The sequence below is a fragment of the Pristiophorus japonicus genome, chromosome 9 (genome assembly GCF_044704955.1).
Source record: "Pristiophorus japonicus isolate sPriJap1 chromosome 9, sPriJap1.hap1, whole genome shotgun sequence".
In the NCBI taxonomy this organism is placed as follows: Eukaryota; Metazoa; Chordata; class Chondrichthyes; family Pristiophoridae; genus Pristiophorus; species Pristiophorus japonicus.
This window is the reverse complement of record NC_091985.1, coordinates 42,819,457-42,838,889: the sequence shown is the minus strand read 5'-3', so window position 1 is coordinate 42,838,889 and position 19,433 is coordinate 42,819,457. Positions and strand designations below refer to the sequence as shown.

At 44.0% G+C, this 19,433-nt stretch overlaps 1 protein-coding gene across 1 annotated transcript in view; it reads right to left on the bottom strand.

Annotated features, from left to right (window-relative positions):
- Positions 1-1,181, bottom strand: part of kmo (kynurenine 3-monooxygenase) — a 65,364-nt gene extending 64,183 nt beyond the window's left edge. Inside the window, exons 1-2 of the mRNA XM_070890956.1 lie at positions 1,119-1,181; positions 963-1,032 (exon numbers count right to left, since the gene is read on the bottom strand). Coding sequence (XP_070747057.1) covers positions 963-1,032; positions 1,119-1,181 — 133 coding nt within the window. The remainder of the gene's footprint in view (positions 1-962; positions 1,033-1,118) is intronic.
- Between the last annotated feature and the right edge of the window lie 18,252 nt (positions 1,182-19,433).

Sequence of the window (19,433 nt, the reverse complement as noted above, 5' to 3'; positions counted from 1 at the left end):
TCATTGTTAAAAATGTCCATAGTTGGGGGTGGGGAGGGTTTGAAAATAATTATGTTTGCAATAAATTTTGTTAATGATTGTAACAATTATGCATTCTGATAAGTTTAGTTAACTTAGGCATTTTGAATAATTTAACATCTTTATTCTCTTGTAACAACATTACTTAAGTTAAGCATCAATGCAAATGCTGCACTACAAAGGCCAGGCCAATGCAGGCAAGGCTAAAATGCAACTAAACCCATATGCAACTTTTGTATAAACGCAATTGATAATCTAAATGTAAATGTGACGATCCCCAAAGTAAGTTCATGCAAAGCGTTCCTTTATCAGCTGTTCACGCAACAGCTTTGCAGCCACGTAACTCCCATGGGGTACTGTTCTTCTGGGGGTGGGGGGGTGGTAGGACCATGGCTACAATCGCCAGGCTGGTCCTCACCAGCCTCTTCTTCCTCTTAATCGCCAGCTGGCTCTTCAGTCTCCCCTCCTTCTGGAGGTGGACCTGCAGCCCCATCTGACAATAGTTGTTCTCTCCTTATAGCTAGGTTTATGCAACATGCAATGCACTACAATAAACTCAGCGACCTGGTCAGGGTGGTACTGTAGGCTGCCACCAGAATGGTCCAGGCATCTGAAGTGCTGCTTTAGGACTCCAATTGTCTTTTTGATGATGTTGCGTGTTGCTATGTGGCTTTCATTGTAACGTTTATCTGCTTCAGTGATGGGATTACACAGTGGGGTCATCAACCAACTGGAAAGGCCATATCCCTTATCTCCCAGCATCCAACCATGACCTTCTGGCTTCAAAATGGGCAATAGAGATCAGTTTTGGGCAATATATATTGGCCATAGATGGGCGATATGAAGTGGAAAGTCTAGCCCGAAGAAGACTATAAATGCAAATTGAAAAAAAAAAGTGTTCATCTGAAAATGTCAAATCAGAAAAATAAATGACCGAACCCTACCTTCTCGTGCTTCATAAACCTCCACTTGAAAACCTCTCTTTGCGAAGAAGCATGCATTTAAAGCACCAACCTGGAGGACAGGAAAAAAAAAAAAAAAATTGATCTTCGGAAATTAAAGTGCACATTTATCCATCACCTATGCTCACTGACCTACACTGGCTCCCAGTTAAGCAACATCTCAATTTCAAAATACTCATCCTCGTTTTCAAATCCCTCCATGGCGTCACCCCTCCCCACCTCTAATCCCACAACCACCAGAGATATCTGCAATCCTCTAATTCTGCCGTCTTGAGCATCCCGGATTATAAAATCACTCAACCATTGGTGCCGTGCCTTCTGTTGCCTTGGTCCCAAGCTCTGAAATGCCCTGCCTAAACCTCTCTGCTTCTCTTTCCTCCTTTAAGACGGTCATGTATGTATGCTTGGGGTTACTAGCCACCAGGGGGCACCACTGTCGGAGGTCATTGGATTGTACGCACGTGTGGCGGGCCAGGTATATAAAGGAAGCCATCATGTAATGCGGGCACCTTGGGCCCGAATAAAGTTGAGCTAGGTTTGCACCTGAGTGAGTTTACAGTATTCAGTCTATTGTAACATTTGGCAACAAGGTAACTCAAGAATCGTTGCATGCAAAATGAGCACCATTGGAATTCTGGAGAGATTCGTGGAGGGAGAGGACTGGTCGGATTTTATCGATCGGATGGACCAGTACTTCGTGGCCAACAAAATGGAGGAAGCTACTGACGCAGTTAGGCTCAGGACAGTTTTCCTCACTGTTTGCGGTCCAAAAATCTATGGCCTTAAAGAATCTCCTCTCCTCGCGCCTGCACATCCAATGGACAAGGACTATGAGGAATTGTGTGCTCTGGTACGTGACCATCTCAAACCAAAAGGCGGCATCATCTCACACTATCTATTCTACACGCATGTTCGTTCTGAAGGGCCAAGATGTGTCGGAATTCGTCACCTACCAAAGACATCTGGCTGGGCCATGTAAGTTCGAAGACACGTTGGGAGACATGTTGCGAGATGTATTCATAATGGCAACCACGAGGTAATCCTCAGGAAGTTATTGACTGCAGAGACGCTGGATTTGAGCAAGGCAATCGTGATTCCCAGGCATGCATGACGACGGATGATAATTTAAGGCAGATATCAAAGAGTCGGAGCTCCACAACAAGTACTGTAAAGAAGATGGTGTCGTCGTCTGGCAGAGCAATTTATGGCAGGGCCTACTCGACTGCGTATGCGAAACCTGTACTTGCTCAAAGTCCGCCAACGGGTTTCACCCTGTTGGCATTGTGGGGGCAGTCATCGGCCTCATCAGTGTAGTTTTAAACAGTACATTTGTAAAGCCTGTTCGAAAGTGGGGCATCTTCAATGAATGTGTCCACAACTGAGTAAGCATGCTGCGACTCACCATGTGGAGGACGATGACCAGTCCAACGCAGACCTGGATACCAGAGGAAGCGTATGGACTGTATTTGTTCCTGACAAAGTCAACCCATAATAGTTAACGTGAAACTAAATAGTGTGCCGGTATCAATGGAATTGGACATGGGTGCGAGTCAGTTGATGAGTTAAAGGACATTTGACAAGCTTTGGAACACTAAGGCTGTGAAGCCTAAGCCAAGTCCAGTACGTAAACCAAAGAACTCATACCGGTGATTGGCAGTGCAGTAGTCAAGGTGTCGTATGATGTGGTTCATGATCTACCATTATGGATCGTTCCAGGAAATGGTTTGGCAGGAATTGGCCTGAAAAAAATATCAAATGGAATTGGAACGATATCAAAGCGTTGTCAATCGGTGGATGACACTTCGTGTGCTCAAGTGCTGGGCAAGTTTCCCCTCGCTGTTTGAACTGGGCATCGGCAATTTCATGGGAGCCAAGGTGCAGATTCACCTGGACTCGGGTGCAAGACCCATCCATCACAAAGCTCGGGCTGTTCCGTACATGAGGAAGAAGGTCGAAATCGAACTGGACAGACTCAAACGTGAAGGGGTCATATCACTGGTTGAATTTAATGAATGGGACTGGCCCATTGTTCCTGTGTTGAAGAGTGATGGCACTGTCAGGATTTGTGGAGTCTACAAGGTTACGATCAACCGATTTTTGAAACAGGATCAGTACCCATTACCGAAGGCTGATGACCTGTTTGCAACGCTAGCCAGTGGGAAGTCATTCACTAAACTGGATCGGACATCGGCCTATGTGACATAGGAGCTCGTCGATATGTCGAAGAAACTTACATGCGTCAACGAGCGAATTCTGAAAGGACTGTTTATCTACAACAGGTGTCCTTTCGGAATTCGCTCGGCTGCAGCCATATTTCAGAGGAACATGGAGAGTCTACTGAAGTCCGTCCCTAGAACTGTTGTGTTTCAAAATGACATCCTGGTCACAGGCCGTGACACTGCCGAACATCTGAACAACCTTGAAGAGGTTCTACATCGTCTGGACAAAGTGGGACTCAGTGCATCTTCATGGCACCGGAAGTTGAATTTCTGGGGAGGAAGATTGCTGCTGATGGCATCAGGCCTACGGACTTGAAAACCAAGGCCATCAAAAATGCACCCAAGCCTCAGAATGTGATGGAGCTGCGTTCGTTCCTTGAACTACTCAACTACTTCAGTAATTTCTTACCTAGATTGAGCACTTTATTAGAGCCACTGCACATGCTGCTCAGAAAAGGTGACAACTGAGTTTGGGGTGTGTTTCAAGATAGTGCTTTTGAGAAAGCTACAAATCTGCTTTGCTCTAACAAGTTGCTGATACATTATGATCCGTGCAAGCGTCTAGTATTGGCCTGTGACGCTTCATCATATGGGGTTGGCTGCGTGCTCCAACAAGCTAATGAGTCGGGTAAACTTCAACTTGTTGTGTATGCTTCGAAAAGTTTGTCAAAGGCGGAAAGAGCCTACAGCATAGTAGAAAAAGCTTTAGCCTGCGTGTATGGGGTTAAAAAGATGCATCAGTACCCGTTTGGTCTTCGGTTTGAACTCGAAATGGATCACAAGCCACTCATTTCATTTTGTTTTCCGAAAACAAGGCATCAATACCAATGTATCGTCCCGCATCCAGAGGTGGGTGCTGACATTATCTACCTATGATTGTGTCATTCGCCATAGACCTGGCACCGAGAATTATGCAGATGCACTGAGCCATCTGCCTTTGCCCTTGCTCACACCGGAGGTGGAGATGCCACAGCTTGCAGATCTACTATTAGTTGTGGATGCTTTTGAGAGTGAAGGAACCCATGTCACTGCTCAACAAGTTGGGACCTGGACCAGACAGGACCCGATTTTATCGGTTGTAAAACGTTGTGTCCTTAGTGGTGATTGGTCTGCTATACCTATGGAAATGTGTAACGAGACCAAACCTTACAACTGTCACAAAGACAAACTATCCATTCAGTCAGATTGTTTACTGCGGGGTAATCGTGTTATTATGCCTAAAAAAGGCAGAGAGAAATTTATACGTGATCTACACAGCACTCATCCTGGTATTGTCATGATGAAAGCCATCGCCAGTTCTCACGTATGGTGGCCTGGAATTAATTCTGTTCTGGAATCATGTGTGCATCAGTGAATCACATGCATGCAGTTAAGCAATATACCAGTAGAATTTCCAGAGGCTGTGATCATGGCAATCCAAACCATGGTCGAGGATCCACATCGACTTTGCGGGTCCTTTCCTATGCAAGATGTTTTTTGTCATGGTAGATGCAGATTCCAAGTGGATAGAGTGTATAATCATGTTATCCAGCACATCCACAGCTACCATTGAGCGCCTCCGTGTCATGTTTGCTACTCATGGTCTGCCTAACATCGTTGTGAGCGACAACAAATCTTGCCTCACAAGTCTGGAGTTACAAGAGTTCATGGGACTCAAATGGAATTAAACAACATGAGTTCAACACCATTCAAACCCACATCTAATGGTCAAGCAGAGCATGCTGTCCAATCAAGCAGGGTATGAAACGTGTAACTCAAGGTTCACTGCAGACTCGCTTGTCATGCATATTGCTTAGTTACAGGACAAGACCCCACATGCTTACCGGGGTCTCCCCTGCTGAACTATTGATGGCGAGGTCTCAAGACCAAGCTCTCTCTTGTCCATCCTGACTTGAACGATCGTGTTGAAAACAGACGTCAAAATCAGCAGTGATATCATGATCATGCTGCTGTGTCACGCAACATCTCTTAACGATCTTGTGTATGTGCTAAATTATGGTCAAGGTCCCAAGTGGGTCACTGGTACTGGTATGGCCAAGGATGTTTGTCAGGCTCAAGAACGGGCAAACATGTTGATCAGATAAAGCTGCAGCACACGGATGAACTGGAATAAGTTGAGGAAGATACGATCAATGACCAACCAACATTTATTCATCAGGAGGACTCCGCCATCAATGAATCTGGACTTTTAATCCGGGACATGGTCATTGCCACTCCCATCAGATCGGCTACCCAGCCTCCAGTCATAACTGACTCAGAACGCTCGCCCAGAACTAGAGCTGAACTGAGACGATCAATTAGTGAGCGGAAAGCCCCGGACCGTCTTAACTTGTAAAAAGACTGATAGTGAGATCAAGGGGAATGTCATCATGTATGTATGCTTGCGGTTACTAGCCATCAAGGGGCACCACTGGCGGAGGTCATTAGACTGTACGCACCTGTGGCGGGCCAGGTATAGAAAGGAAGCCATCATGTAATGCGGGCACTTTGGGCCCGAATAAAGTAGAGCCAGGTTTGTGCCCAAGTAAGTTTACAGTATTCAGTCTATCAAGTTGTTACATATGTAACAAAGATGCTCCTCAAAACCTACCTCTTTGGCTAAGCATTTGGTTTCCTGTCCTAATTTCTCCTTATGTGACTCACTGTCAATTTTGTTGTCTAACAATACTCCTGTGAAGTGCCTTGGGACTTAGTGGTTATTGTTGACATGAGTTTTCATTACCACTTTCCTTTGAAGGAGCAATGGATTTATGGGGAAAATAGTTAGTTTTCCACTGTATTTAGTTTTGAACAAAAAAAAAAAAAAAAAAGTGAAAAAATAAATGAGAACGCTAATTAAAATGACTTAAGTGACAGAGTACATCATCCAATGCATGATCCCTGGGAATAATGGAACTTGGAGTTTGAGTTTGGCTGTCCTTCGTGCCACTTCTAGATCTCAGCCATATTGTTAACTGATTGCACAGAGCCTGAACACTTCCCCACAGATGAGGGAATTTATATAAAAAGGAAGTCATTACTGGACTATTTTCAAATATCATCTATCAGGCAGTATGAAATGCTATTGACAAAAGCCAGGGACAGCTCACCTACCTGTGTTCTCACTACAGTTGGTATATGACATGGAGAGGGCGATATCAGGGAAAGCAATGGAAGAACATAAAACAGGAGCTTAGACTCGCTAAAAAACAAAACTTACATAGGATATATAGCACAGAAACAGGCCATTCGGCCCAACCAGTCCATGTCGACATTTATACTCCACTCTAGCCTCCTCCTGTCTTTCCTCATCTAAATCTATAAACCAAGCCCTCTATTCCCTTCTCCCTCATGTTTGTCTAGCCTCCCCTTAAAATGCATCTATACTATTCGCTTCAACCACTCCCTGTGGTAGCGAGTTCCACATTCTCACCACTCTTTGGGCAAATAATTTTCTTCTGAATTCCCTATTGGATTTCTTGGGGATTATCTTATATTGATGGCCTCCAATTATGCTCTTTTTTTCTCCCCCCCCCGCATAAGTGGAAACATTCTCTGTATCCACTATCAAAACCTTTCATAATTTTAATGACCTCTATTCGGTCACACCTCAGCTTTTAAAAAAAAAAAAAGAGACACCCCTAGTCTGATATTTTTACCCTTGCATTTCTGGTATAATCCAGGTAAATCTTCTCTACATCCTCTCCAGTGCCACTATATCCTCATTACAATATGGCGAGGAAGTACTCTCAAGTGTGATCTAACCAAGGTTCAATACAGTGCAAGATGGCTACTATTATTACACTGGAAAACTGTAGGAGCTAAACTAGACAAAAAAAATGCTTAGAAAAGCAAAAGATAAGAACCTTGCAAAACAAAGTTGTAAAACCTAAACAAGACAATGCAAGGCCACAACGCCCCCCAAGAACTGCTGTGGGGCAGACTGATTAAATGAGAGAATGTGCCTTGAGAGTTCTGTAAAAACAACAAGTGAGCTCTGGCCTGGAAGCCCACTGATCAAGCGAGATTAGCACACAATTGATCATCTGGTTGTAGCCACGGTAATTCAGTACATAAATAAATATGAGGGTAGAGAGAGATAAAGTTTTACTGCAGTCAAGAACGAGTCCTTGGTTTGATCACCAAGTTAAGGCACCCAGAGCAAGGCAAGCCTGACCAGCACTTGGGTCTGGATAGCATAAAAAAGGGGAGCCTGTACAGTATTTACTCTGTATATGTTGTGCTGAATTGTATTTAGTCAAGTATAATCATTGCCTCAGTGCAAGATTTAACTTTAGTTATACAAATAAAAGTCTTCAGTTAATCCGACATTGTGTGCATGTGTCTATAATTCCCGGAGTCACGCTGTAATGGAGGGTAAAGGCACATTCCTTTTATCTACAACAGGTTTAGCATAACTTCCCTACTTTTCAATTTTACACCTCTAGAAATAAACCCTAGTGCTTGGTTTGCTTTTTTTATGACCTTGCTAACCTGTGTCGCAACTTTTAGGTGATGTGTATCTGTACTCCAAGATCCATTTGTTCCTCTATCCCACCTAGATGCACACCCGCCATGTAATAAATGACCTCCCTATTCTTCCTACCAAAATGTAATACCTCACATTTATGTGTTGAATTTAATTTGCCAATTATATGCCCATTCTACAAGTTTATTAATGTCCACCTGGAGTTGTTGCAGTCCTTCTCAGTATTGACTATTGCCTCCAATTTGGTATCAGCAAATGTAGAAATTGTGTTTTTGATGCCAAATTCTAAATCGTTAATATAAATTGCAAATAGTGGTCCCAACACTGATCCTTGTGGAATACCACTGCCCACCTTCTGCCACAGTGAATAGCTACATTTTACCTCTATTCTCTGCTTTCTGTCTTGAAGCCAGCTAGCTATTCATTCTGCTCCTCTAACTCCTCATTCTCTGACCTGGTTCATCAGTCTATTATGGGGTACTTTATCAAAGGCCTTCTGAAAATCTAGATAAAATTACATCTACTACATTACTATTGTCTACACTCTAACCTCTTCAAAAAATTCAATTAAGTTGGTCAAGCAAGACTTTCCCTTTTGACTCTGGATCCGTTCCTATGGATATGAGGGTAGCTAATGTAACCTCTCTTTTTAAAAAAAGGAGGGAGAGAAAAAAGAAGGAATTATAGACTGGTTAGCCCGACATCGGTAGTGGGGAAAATGCTGGAATCAATTATTAAAGATGTAATAACAGCGCATTTGGAAAGCAGTAACCGGATCGGTCCAAGTCAGCATGGATTTATGAAAGGGAAATCATGCTTGACAAATCTTCTAGTTACACCCTCAAAAAAATTCTAGTAGAGTGGATAAGGGAGAATCAGTGGATGTGGTGTATTTGGACTTTCAAAAGGCTTTTGACAAGGTCCCACACAAGAGATTGGTGTGCAAAATTAAGGCACATGGATTGGGAGTAATGTATTGACGTGGATAGAGAACTGGTTGGCAGACAGGAAGCAAAGAGTGGGAATAAACAGGTCCTTTTCAGAATGGCAGGCAGTGACTAGTGGGGTACTGCAAGTTTCAGTGCTGGGACCCCAGCTATTTACAATATACATTAATGATTAAACAAAGGAATTGAATGTAATATCTCCAAGTTTGCAGATGACACTAAGCTGGGTGGCAGTGTGAGCTGTGAGGAAGATGGTAAGAGGCTGCAGGGTGACTTGGACAGGTTAGGTGAGTGGGCAAATGCATGGCAGATGCAGTATAATGTGGATAAATGTGAGGTTATCCACTTGTGGCAAAAACAGGAAGGCAGATTATCTGAATGGTGACTGACTGAGGTATCATGACACACAGCTCATTGCACCTCCCCTTTTACTAATCTTTGAAAGTAGGCATGCAAGTACAGCAGGCAGTAAAGAAAGCAAATGGCACGTTGGCCTTCATAGCGAGATGATTTGAGGTCTTGCTGCAGTTGTACAGGGCCTTGATGAGACCACATCTTGAGTATTGTGTGCAGTTTTGGTCTCGATCGGCGGAAGGACATTCTTGCTATTGAGGGTGTTCAGCAAAAGGTTCACTCGACTGATTTCTGGGATGGCAGGACTGACATATGAAGGAAGACTGAATCGACTAGGCTTATATTCACTGGAATTTAGATGAATGAGGGGATCTCAGAAGCATATCAAATTCTGATGAAATTGGACAGGTTAGATGCAGGAGGAATGTTCCCGACGTTGGGGAAGTCTGGAACCAGGAATCACAGTCCAAGGCTAAGGGGTAAGCCATCGAGGATGAAGATGAGAAAAAACTTTTTCACCCAGAGAGTGGTGAACCTATGGAATTCTCTACAACAGAAAGTTGGTGAGGCCAATTTGTTAGATATATTCAAAAGGCCCTTATGGCTGAAGGGATCAGAAGGTATGGAGAGAAGGCAAGAGTGGGGTACTGAAGTTGCATGATCAGCCTTGATCATATTGAATGATCGTGCAGGCTCAAAGGGCTGAAAGGCCTACTCCTGCACTTATTTTCTAGGTTTATGAAATCCATGCTAACTATTCATTATTATATTTTTGGTTTCTAGATAATCTATTTTCTTCTTTAGTAGGGAGTCCATTATTTTTCCTGCCACCGATGTTAAGCAGACTGGTCTATAATACCCTGGACATGTTCTAGCCCCCTTCTTAAAAATATAGGTATTATGTTAGCTATCCACCAGTCCTCTGGCACTACACCTTTTTCCAACAAATTATTAAATATGTGTAGTAATGCCTCAGCTATCTCTTCTCTGGATTCTTTTAAAATATGTGGATGCAATCCACCCGGACCAGGTGTTTTCTCAGAGTTGGATTAGTTTATTTAATATGAGAACACAAGAACTAGGAGCAGGAGCAGGACCACCTGGCCCCTCGAGCCTGCTCCACCATTTAATAAGATTGTCATGTATGCTTGGGGTTACTAGCCACCAGGTGGCACGACTGTCGGAGGTCATTGGGTTGTATGGATGTGTACGGCCCAAATATAAAAGGCAAGCCATCATGTAATGTAATCACTTTGGGCCTGAATAAAGCAGAGCCAGGTTCGTACATGTGTTAGTTTACAGTATTCAGTCTATCGAGTTATTACATGCATAACATTTGGCGACGAGGTAACTCAAGAACCTTCACATGAAAAAATGAGCACAATTGGAATTCTGGAGAAATTCGTGGAGGGAGGACTGGGCAGATTTTGTAGCTCACCTGGACCAGTATTTTGTGGCCAACAAAATGGATAAACCCACTGACGCAGTTAGGTGCAGGGCGGTCTAAAATTTATGGACTCATGGACTTGCAGGTGAGAAGATTCTAATGGACAAGGGCTATGAGGAATTGTGTGCTCTGGTACATGACCATCTCAAAACTAGAAGGCGGCATCATTATCTCACAATATCGATTCTACAAGCACGTTCGCGCCGAGGGCCAGGATGTGTCGGAATTCGTTGCCGACCGAAGACATCTAGCTGGACCGTGTAAGTTCAGAAACTCACTGGGAGGCATGCTGTGGGACTTTTGTAATTGGCATCAACCACGAGGTGATCCTGCGTAAGCTACTGACGGTGGAGACGTTGGATTTGAGCAAGGCTATCACGATTGCCCAGGCATGCATGACGACGGACAAACACTTAAAGCAGATATCATTGAAAAATCGGAACTCGGCAAATACTGTAAACAAGATTGTATCATCGTTTGGCAGAGCCTACTCGACTGCATATGCGAAACCTGTGGCTGCCCAAAGTCAGTCAACGGGAATGAATCCGATTTCACTGTGTTGACGTTGTGGGGGCAATCGGCCTCATTTGTGTCGGGTTAAACAGTACATTTGTAAAGGCTGTGCGAGACTGGGGCATCTCCAGCACATGTCCGCAACTGAGCAAGCGTGCTGCGACACACCACGTCGAGGATGATGACCAGTATAGCATGGATCCAGATATGCAATCCGAGATACCAGAGGAGGAAGTGCATAGACTGTATTCGTTCCTAACAAAGAGCCAACCGATAATGATTAATGTAAAACTGGTAAGTATAACTCTCTTTTAGACTGATTTAATTGGCAGCGAACGACAAAGTAGCTGTTTAAGTAAATTTTAGTAAGTAAATTAATTTAAGGGTTAAGTCATGGCAGGAGAGCTCGGACCCGTGTCATGCTCTTCCAGTGTCCCTGACTACTATGTGTGCGGGAAGTGTGTCCAGCTGCAGCTCCTGACAGACTGCATGATGGCACTGGAGCTGCGGATGGACTCACTCTGGAGCATGCGCGATGCTGAGAACGTTGTGGATAGCACATTTAGTGAGTTGGTCACACCACAGCTAAGGGTTAGGACAGATAGTGAATGGGTGACCAAGAGACAAGGCAAAAGCAGGAAGGTAGTGCAGGAGTCCCCTGCGGTCATCTCCCTCCAAAACAGATATACCATTCTGGATACTGTTGGGGGAGATGACTTACCAGGGGAAGGCACGAGCAGCCAGGTTCATGGCACCATGGGTGGCTCTGTTGCACAGAAGGGCGGGGAAAAAAAAAAAAAAAGTGGGAGAGCTATAGTGATAGGGGACACTATTGTAAGGGGAATAGATAGGAGTTTCTGCAGCCGCAACCGAGACTCCAGGATGGTATGTTGCCTCCCTGGTGCAAGGGTCAAGGATGTCTCGGAGCAGCTGCAGGGCATTCTGGAGAGAGAGGGTGAATAGCCAGTTTATTGTGGTACATGTAGGTACCAACAATATAGGTAAGAAGTCAGACAAGCTGAATTTAGGGAGCTAGGAGTTAAATTAAAAAGTAGGACCTCAAAAAAGGTAGTAATCTCTGGATTGCTACCAGTGCCATGTGCTAATCAGAGTAGAGGGAGCAGGATAGTTAGAATAAATACGTGGCTTCAGCAGTGGTGCAAGAGGGAGGGATTCAAATTCCTGGGACATTGGAACCAGTTCTGGGGGAAGTGGGACCTGTACAAAAGGGACAGTCTGCACTCGAGCAGGACTGGAACTGATGTCCTGGGGGTAACATTTGCTAATGCAGTTCAGGAGTGTTTAAACTAATATGGCAGGGGGATGGGAACCTATGCAGTGAGACAGGGCAAAGTAATATGGAGTCAGAAACAGATAGTAGAAAGGTAAAAAGCAGTAGTGGAAGGCCGAATAAACAAAGGCAAGAAACAAAAAGGGCCACACTACATCATAATTCTAAAAAGGACAAAGGGTGTTAAAAAAACACAAGCCTGAAGGCTTTGTGTCTTAATGAGAGTATCCATAATAAGGTGGATGAATTAACTGTGCAAATAGATGTTGCTAGATATGATGTGATTGGGATTACAGAGACGTGGCTTCAGGATGATCAGGGCTGGGAACTCAACATCCATTGGTATTCAACATTCAGAAAGGATAGAATAAAAAGGAAAAAGGTGGGGTAGCATTGCTGGTTAAAGGACGAGATTAATGCAATAGTTAGGAAGGACATTAGCTTGGATGATGTGGAATCTATATGGGTAGAGCTGCAGAACACCAAAGGGCAAAAAACATTAGTGGGAGTTGTGTACAGACCTCCAAACAGTGGTAGTGATGTTGGGAAGGGCAAACAGGAAATTAGGGGTGCATGCAATAAAGGTGCAGCAGTTATCATAGGTGACTTTAATATGCATATAGATTGGGCTAACCAAACTGGAAGCAATACGGTTGAGGAGGATTTCCTGGAGTGCATAATGAATGGTTTTCTAGACCAATATGTCGAGGAACCAACTAGCGGGGAGGCCATCTTAGACTGGGTGTTGTGTAATGAGAGAGGATTAATTAGCACTCTCGTTGTGCGAGGCCCCTTGGGGAAGAGTGACCATAATATAGTGGAATTCTACATTAGGATGGAGAATGAAAGTTAATTCAGAGACCATGGTCCAGAACTTAAAGAAGGGTAACTTTGAAGTTATGAGGCGTGAATTGGCTAGGATAGATTGGCAATAGATACTTAAAGGATTGACAGTGGATGGGCAATGGCAGAAATTTAGAGACCGTATGGATAAACTACAACAATTGTACATCCCTGTCTGGCGTAAAAATAAAAAAGGGAAGGTGGCTCAACCGTGGCTATCAAGGGAAATCAGGGATAGTATTATAGCCAAGGAAGTGGCATACAAATTGGCCAGAAATAGCAGTGAACCCAGGGACTGGGAGAAATTTAGAACTCCGCAGAGGAGGACAAAGGGTTTGATTAGGGCAGGGAAAATAGAGTACGAGAGAAAGCTTGCAGGGAACATTAAGACGGACTGCAAAAGCTTCGATAGATATGTAAAGAGAAAAAGGTTAGTAAAGATAAACGTAGGTCCCCTGCAGTCAGAATCAGGGGAAGTCATAACAGGGAACAAAGAAATGGCAGCCCAATTGAACAAGTACTTTGGTTCGGTATTCACTAAGGAGGACACAAACAACTTTCCAGATATAAAAGGGGTCAGAGGGTCTAGTAAGAAGGAGGAACTGAGGGAAATCCTTTAGTCAGGAAATTGTGTTGGGGAAATTGATGGGATTGAAGGCGGATAAATCCCTAGGGCCTGATGGTCTGCATCCCAGAATACTTGGAAATAGCGGATGCATTGACAGTCATTTTCCAACATTCCATAGACTCTGGATCAGTTCTTATGGAGTGGAGGGTAGCCAATGTAACCCCACTTTTTAAAAAAGGAGGGAGAGAAAACATGGAATTATAGACTGTCAGCCAGACATCAGTAGTGGGCAAAATGATGGAATCAATTAAGGATGTCATAGCAGCACATTTGGAAAGAGGTGACATGATAAGTCCAAGTTAGCATGGATTTGTGAAAGGGAAATCATGCTTGACAAATCTTCTGGAATTTTTTGAGTATGTTTCCAATAGAGTAGACAAGGGAGAGCCAGTTGATGTGGTGTATTTGGACTTTCAGAAGGCTTTCGACAAGGTCCCACACAAGAGATTAATGTGCAAAATTAAACCACATGGGATTGGGGGTAGTGTGCTGATGTGGATTGAGAACTGTTTGGCAGATAGGAAGCAAAGAATAGGAGTAAATGGGGACTTTTCAGAATGGCAGGCAGTGACTAGTGGGGTACCGCAAGGTTCTGTGGCTGGGGCCCCAGCTGTTTACACTGTACATTAATGATTTAGACAAGGGGATTAAATGTAATATCTCCAAATTTGCAGATGACACCAAGTTGGGTGGCAGTGTGAGCTGTGAGGAGGATGCTATGAGGCTGCAGAGTGACTTGGATAGGTTAGGTGAGTGGGCAAATGCATGGCAGATGAAGTATAATGTGGATAAATGTGAGGTTATCCACTTTGGTGGTTAAAAACAGAGAGACAGACTATTATCTGAATGGTGTCAGATTAGGAAAAGGGGAGGTGCAACGAGACCTGGGTGTCATGGTACATCAGTCATTGAAGGTTGGCATGCAGGTACAGCAGGTGGTTAAGAAAGCAAATGGCATGTTGGCCTTCATAGCGAGGGGATTGGAGTACAGGGGCAGGGAGGTGTTACTACAGTTGTACAGGGCCTTGGCGAGGCCTCACCTGGAGTATGGTGTACAGTTTTGGTCTCCTAACTGGAGGAAGGACATTCTTGCTATTGAGGGAGTGCGGCAAAGGTTCACCAGACTGATTCCCGGGATGGCGGGACTGACATCAAGAAAGACTGGATCAACTGGGCTTGTATTCACTGGAGTTCAGAAGAATGAGAGGGGATCTCATAGAAACGTTTAAAATTCTGACGGGTTTAAGACAAGTTCGATGCAGGAAGAATGTTTTCAATGTTGGGGAAGTCCAGAACCAGGGGTCACAATCTAAGGATAAGGGGTAAGCCATTTAGGACCGAGATGAGGAGAAACTTCACCCAGAGAGTGGTGAACCTGTGGAATTCTCTACCACAGAAAGTTGTTGAGGCTAATTCACTAAATATATTCAAAAAGGAGTTAGATGTAGTCCTTACTACTAGGGGGATCAAGGGGTATGGCGAGAAAGCAGGAATTGGGTACTGAAGTTGCATGTTCAGCCATGAACTCATTGAATGGCGGTGCAGGCTCGAAGGGCTGAATGGCTCCTGCACCTATTTTCTATGTTTCTATGTTTATGGTGTGCCAGTAATGATGGAATTGGACACGAGTGCGAGTCAATCAATAATGAGCCGGAGGCCATTCGACAAGCTGTGAGGCCTAAGCTGAGTTCAGTCAATGCCAAGTTGCATACGTACACTAAAGAACTCAATGGTGATTGGCAGTGCAGTAGTCAAGGTGTCATATGATGGTGCAGTTCATGATTTACCATTATGGATTGTTCCAAGCAATGGTCAAATGTTGTTCGGCAGGAATTGGCTAGAAATGAAAAATAAAATTGGAATTGGAATAATATCAAAGCATTGTCGTCGGAGGATGATACTCCATGTGCTCAAGTGTTGAGCAAGTTCCCCTCGCTGTTTGAACCAGGCATCAGCAATTTTACTGGAGCCAAGGTGCAGATCCACGTGGATTCGAATGAAAGACCCGTCCATCATAAAGCTCAGATGGTTCCATACATGATGAGGGAGGTGGTCAAAATCAAAATCAAACTGGACAGACTCCAGCATGAAGGGGTCATATCACTGGTCGAATTTAATGAATGGGCCAGCCACAGTGTTCCGGTGTTGAAGAATGATGGTGCTGTCAAGATTTGTGGAGATTACAAGGTTACGATCAACCAAGTTTCAAAACAGGATCAATACCCGTTACCGAAGGCTGATGACCTGTTTGCAACACTAGCCAGGGGTGAAATCATTCACTAAAATGGATCCAACATTGGCCTACATGACAAAGGAGCTGGTCGAGACGTCGAAGAAACTTATGTGCGTCAATACTCAAAGGACTGTTTATCTACAACAGGTGCCCTTTCGGAATTCGCTCGGCTGCAGCCATATTTCAGAGGAACATGGAGATTCTACTGAAGTCCGCCCCTAGAACTGTCATGTTCCAAGATGACATCCCGGTCACAGCTCGTGACATCGCCAAACATCTGAACAACCTGGAAGAGGTTCTACATTGTCTGGACAAAGTGGGATTCCGAACACTTCAGTCTAAGTGCATCTTCATGGAAGTCAAATTCCTGGGGAGGAAAATTGCTGCTGACGGCATCAGGCCTATGGACTCGAAAACCACGGCCATCAAAAATGCACCCAAGCCTCAAATGTGACGGAGCTGCGTTCGTTCCTGGGTCTACTCAACTACTTCGGTAATTTCCTTCCTAGATTGAGCACTTTTAGAGCCACTGGATATGCTGCTAAGAAAATGCGACAACTGGGTTTGGGGTGCGTCCCAAGACAGAGCTTTAGAGAAAGCTACAAATCTGCTTTGCTCTAACCAGCTGCTGGTACATTATGATCCGTGTAAGCATCTAGTATTGGCCTGTGATGCTTAGTCATATGGAGTTGGTTGCATGCTCCAACAAGCTAATGAGTCGGGTAAACTACAACCTGTTGCGTATGCTTCTAAAAGTTTGTCAAAGGTGGAAAGAGCCTGCGGCGTGGTAGGAAAAGCAGCATTAGCCTGTGTATGGTGTTAAAAAGATGCATCAGTACCTGTTTGGTCTTCGGTTTGACCTGGAAACAGATCACAAGCCACTCATTTCATTTTGTTTTCGGAAAACAAAAAAGGTTTCAATACCAATGCATTGTCCCGCATCTAGAGGGGAGTGCTGACATTATCTGCCTATGATGATGTCATTCGCCATAGACCTGGCACCGAGAATTGTGCCGATGCACTGAGCCGTCTGCCGTTGCCCACACCGGAGGTGGAGATGCCACAACCTGCAGACCTACTGTTAGTTATGGATGCTTTTGAAAGTGAAGGAACCCCTGTCACGGCTCAACAAGACAAGACCTGGACCATCCAGGACCCGATATTATCAGTTGCGAAATGCTGTGTCCTTAGTGGCGATTGGTCTGCCATACCCAAGCAAATGGGTGATGAGACCAAACCTTACAACTAGCGCAAAGACTAACTATCCATTCAATCAGATTGTTTACTGCAGGGTAATCGTGTTGTTATGCCCAAGAAAGGTAGAGAGAAATTTGTACATCATCTATATAGCACTCATCCCGCTATTGTCATAAAAGCCATTGCCAGGTCTCATGTATGGTGGCCTGGAATCGACTCGGATCTGGAATCGTGTGTGCATCAGTGTAACACTTGCATGTGCTAAGTAAAGTACCAGCGGAATCGCCACTGAGGCTGTGGTCGTGGCCATCTAAACCATGGTCCAGGATCCACATCGACTTTGCAGGTCCCTTCCTGGGAAAGATGTTTTTAGTTATGGTGGATGCATATTCCAAGTGGATAGAGTGTATAATCATGTCATCCAGTACATCCACAGCTACCATCGAGAGCCTTCATGTCATGTTTGCTACTCATGGTCTGCCCGACATCATTGTAAGCATCAACGGACCTTGCTTCACTAGTCTGGATTTTCAAGAGTTCATGAAACTTAATGGCATCAAACATGAGGTTAGCACCATTCAATCCCACATGTAATGGTCAAGCAGAGCATGATGTCCAAACCATCAAGCAGAGTATGAAACGTGTAACTCAAGGTTCACTGCAGACTCGCTTGTCATACATATTGCTTAGTTACAGGACAAGAACCCCAACGCTTACCGGGGACCCCCCCTTATGGAGAAGTATTGATGGAGAGGTCTGAAGGCCAGGCTCTCTATTGTCCACCCTGACTTGAACCATCATGTTGAATACAGACGTCAAAGTCAGCAGTGGTATCATGATCGCTTGCTGCGCCACGCAACATTTTTGTTAGCGATCCTGTGTATGTACTAAATTATGGTCAAGGTCCCAAGTGGATCACCAGTACTGTTACAGCCAAAGAGGGCAGCAGAGTGTTTATCGTCAAGCTCAAGAATGGGCAAGCATGCAGGAAACATGTTGATCAGATAAAGCTGTGGCATATAGATGAACTGGAACAGTCTGAGGAAGACACAATCAGTGACCAACCAACGTACCCACAGTCATCAGAGGACTCCGTTGAAATCAATGAATCTGGACTTTCAATCCCTGACATGGTCATTGCCACTCCCATCAGATCGGCTACCCAGCCCCCAGTCATAACAGAACGCTCGCCCAAAGCTGAAGTTGAACTGAGACAATCAACTCAGGAGCGGAAAGCCCCAGACCGTCTCAATTTGTAAAAACTGTTACTAATATCTTAAAAAGGGGGATATCGTCATGTATGTATGCTTGGAGTTACTAGCCACCAGGTGGTGTGACTGTCGGAGGTCATTGGGCTGTGCCCACGTGTGCAGCCCAGATATAAAAGGCAAGCCATCATGTAATGTATTCACTTTGGGCCCCCGAATAAAGCAGAGCCAGGATCGTACCTGTGTTAGTTTACAGTATTCAGTCTATCAAGTTATTACATACATAACAAAGATCATGGCTGATCTGATCATGGACTCAGCTCTACTTCCCTGCCCACTCCCCATGACCCCTTAAAATCACTCAAGAAACTGTCTATTTCTCACTCAAAAAGTTATTCAATGTCCCAGCTTGCACAGCTCGCCAAGGCAGCAAATTCCACAGATGAAATTCCTCCTCATCTGTTTTAAATGGGCGGCCCCTTATTTAACCTACAGTTACCTGTGGTATTATTCTCTCTGTACCTTAATGGCCTTATTCCCATCCCAACCTTCCTTTTTTTTTTTTTAAATTGATAAGCCTTTAAAATATTTTACTATTTTGCTTTATGTTCCTCAACGATTTAATTTCATAGTTCCTCTTTGCCTTCCCAATTGTTCTCTACTAATCTCTTCGTATTCTCCAGTATCAAATCCCTTAAATCCATGCTCAAGTACTCCGGTTAATTATTGCCAATAATGTAGATTATGGATGTCCTATTATCCAGCTCAGCTGGTCCTGCTAGATGTTGGTGAGTCAATGATTAGTCTGTCTGAGAGATGGCTGGAATTTTTCAGCGGCCTTCTGAGTTAATATAGTATAATGATACTCTAAATTTTCATGAAATGATAATTTTGACTGGAAAAACCAGTCCCATGGTCACTTAAAAACATGCGTACCTACCATAAATTTAGCTGAACTATGAGCTTTTTAAATTGAAGAAATCATTTTTTCAGCAACTTTATAAAAATGACTTATTGATACAAAGAAGTGAATCGCTGTGGTGGAATAAGAAAGCTGTGTGAAGTAATGTTTCCAAAATAACAGGAATGGCAAAATCAGGCATTG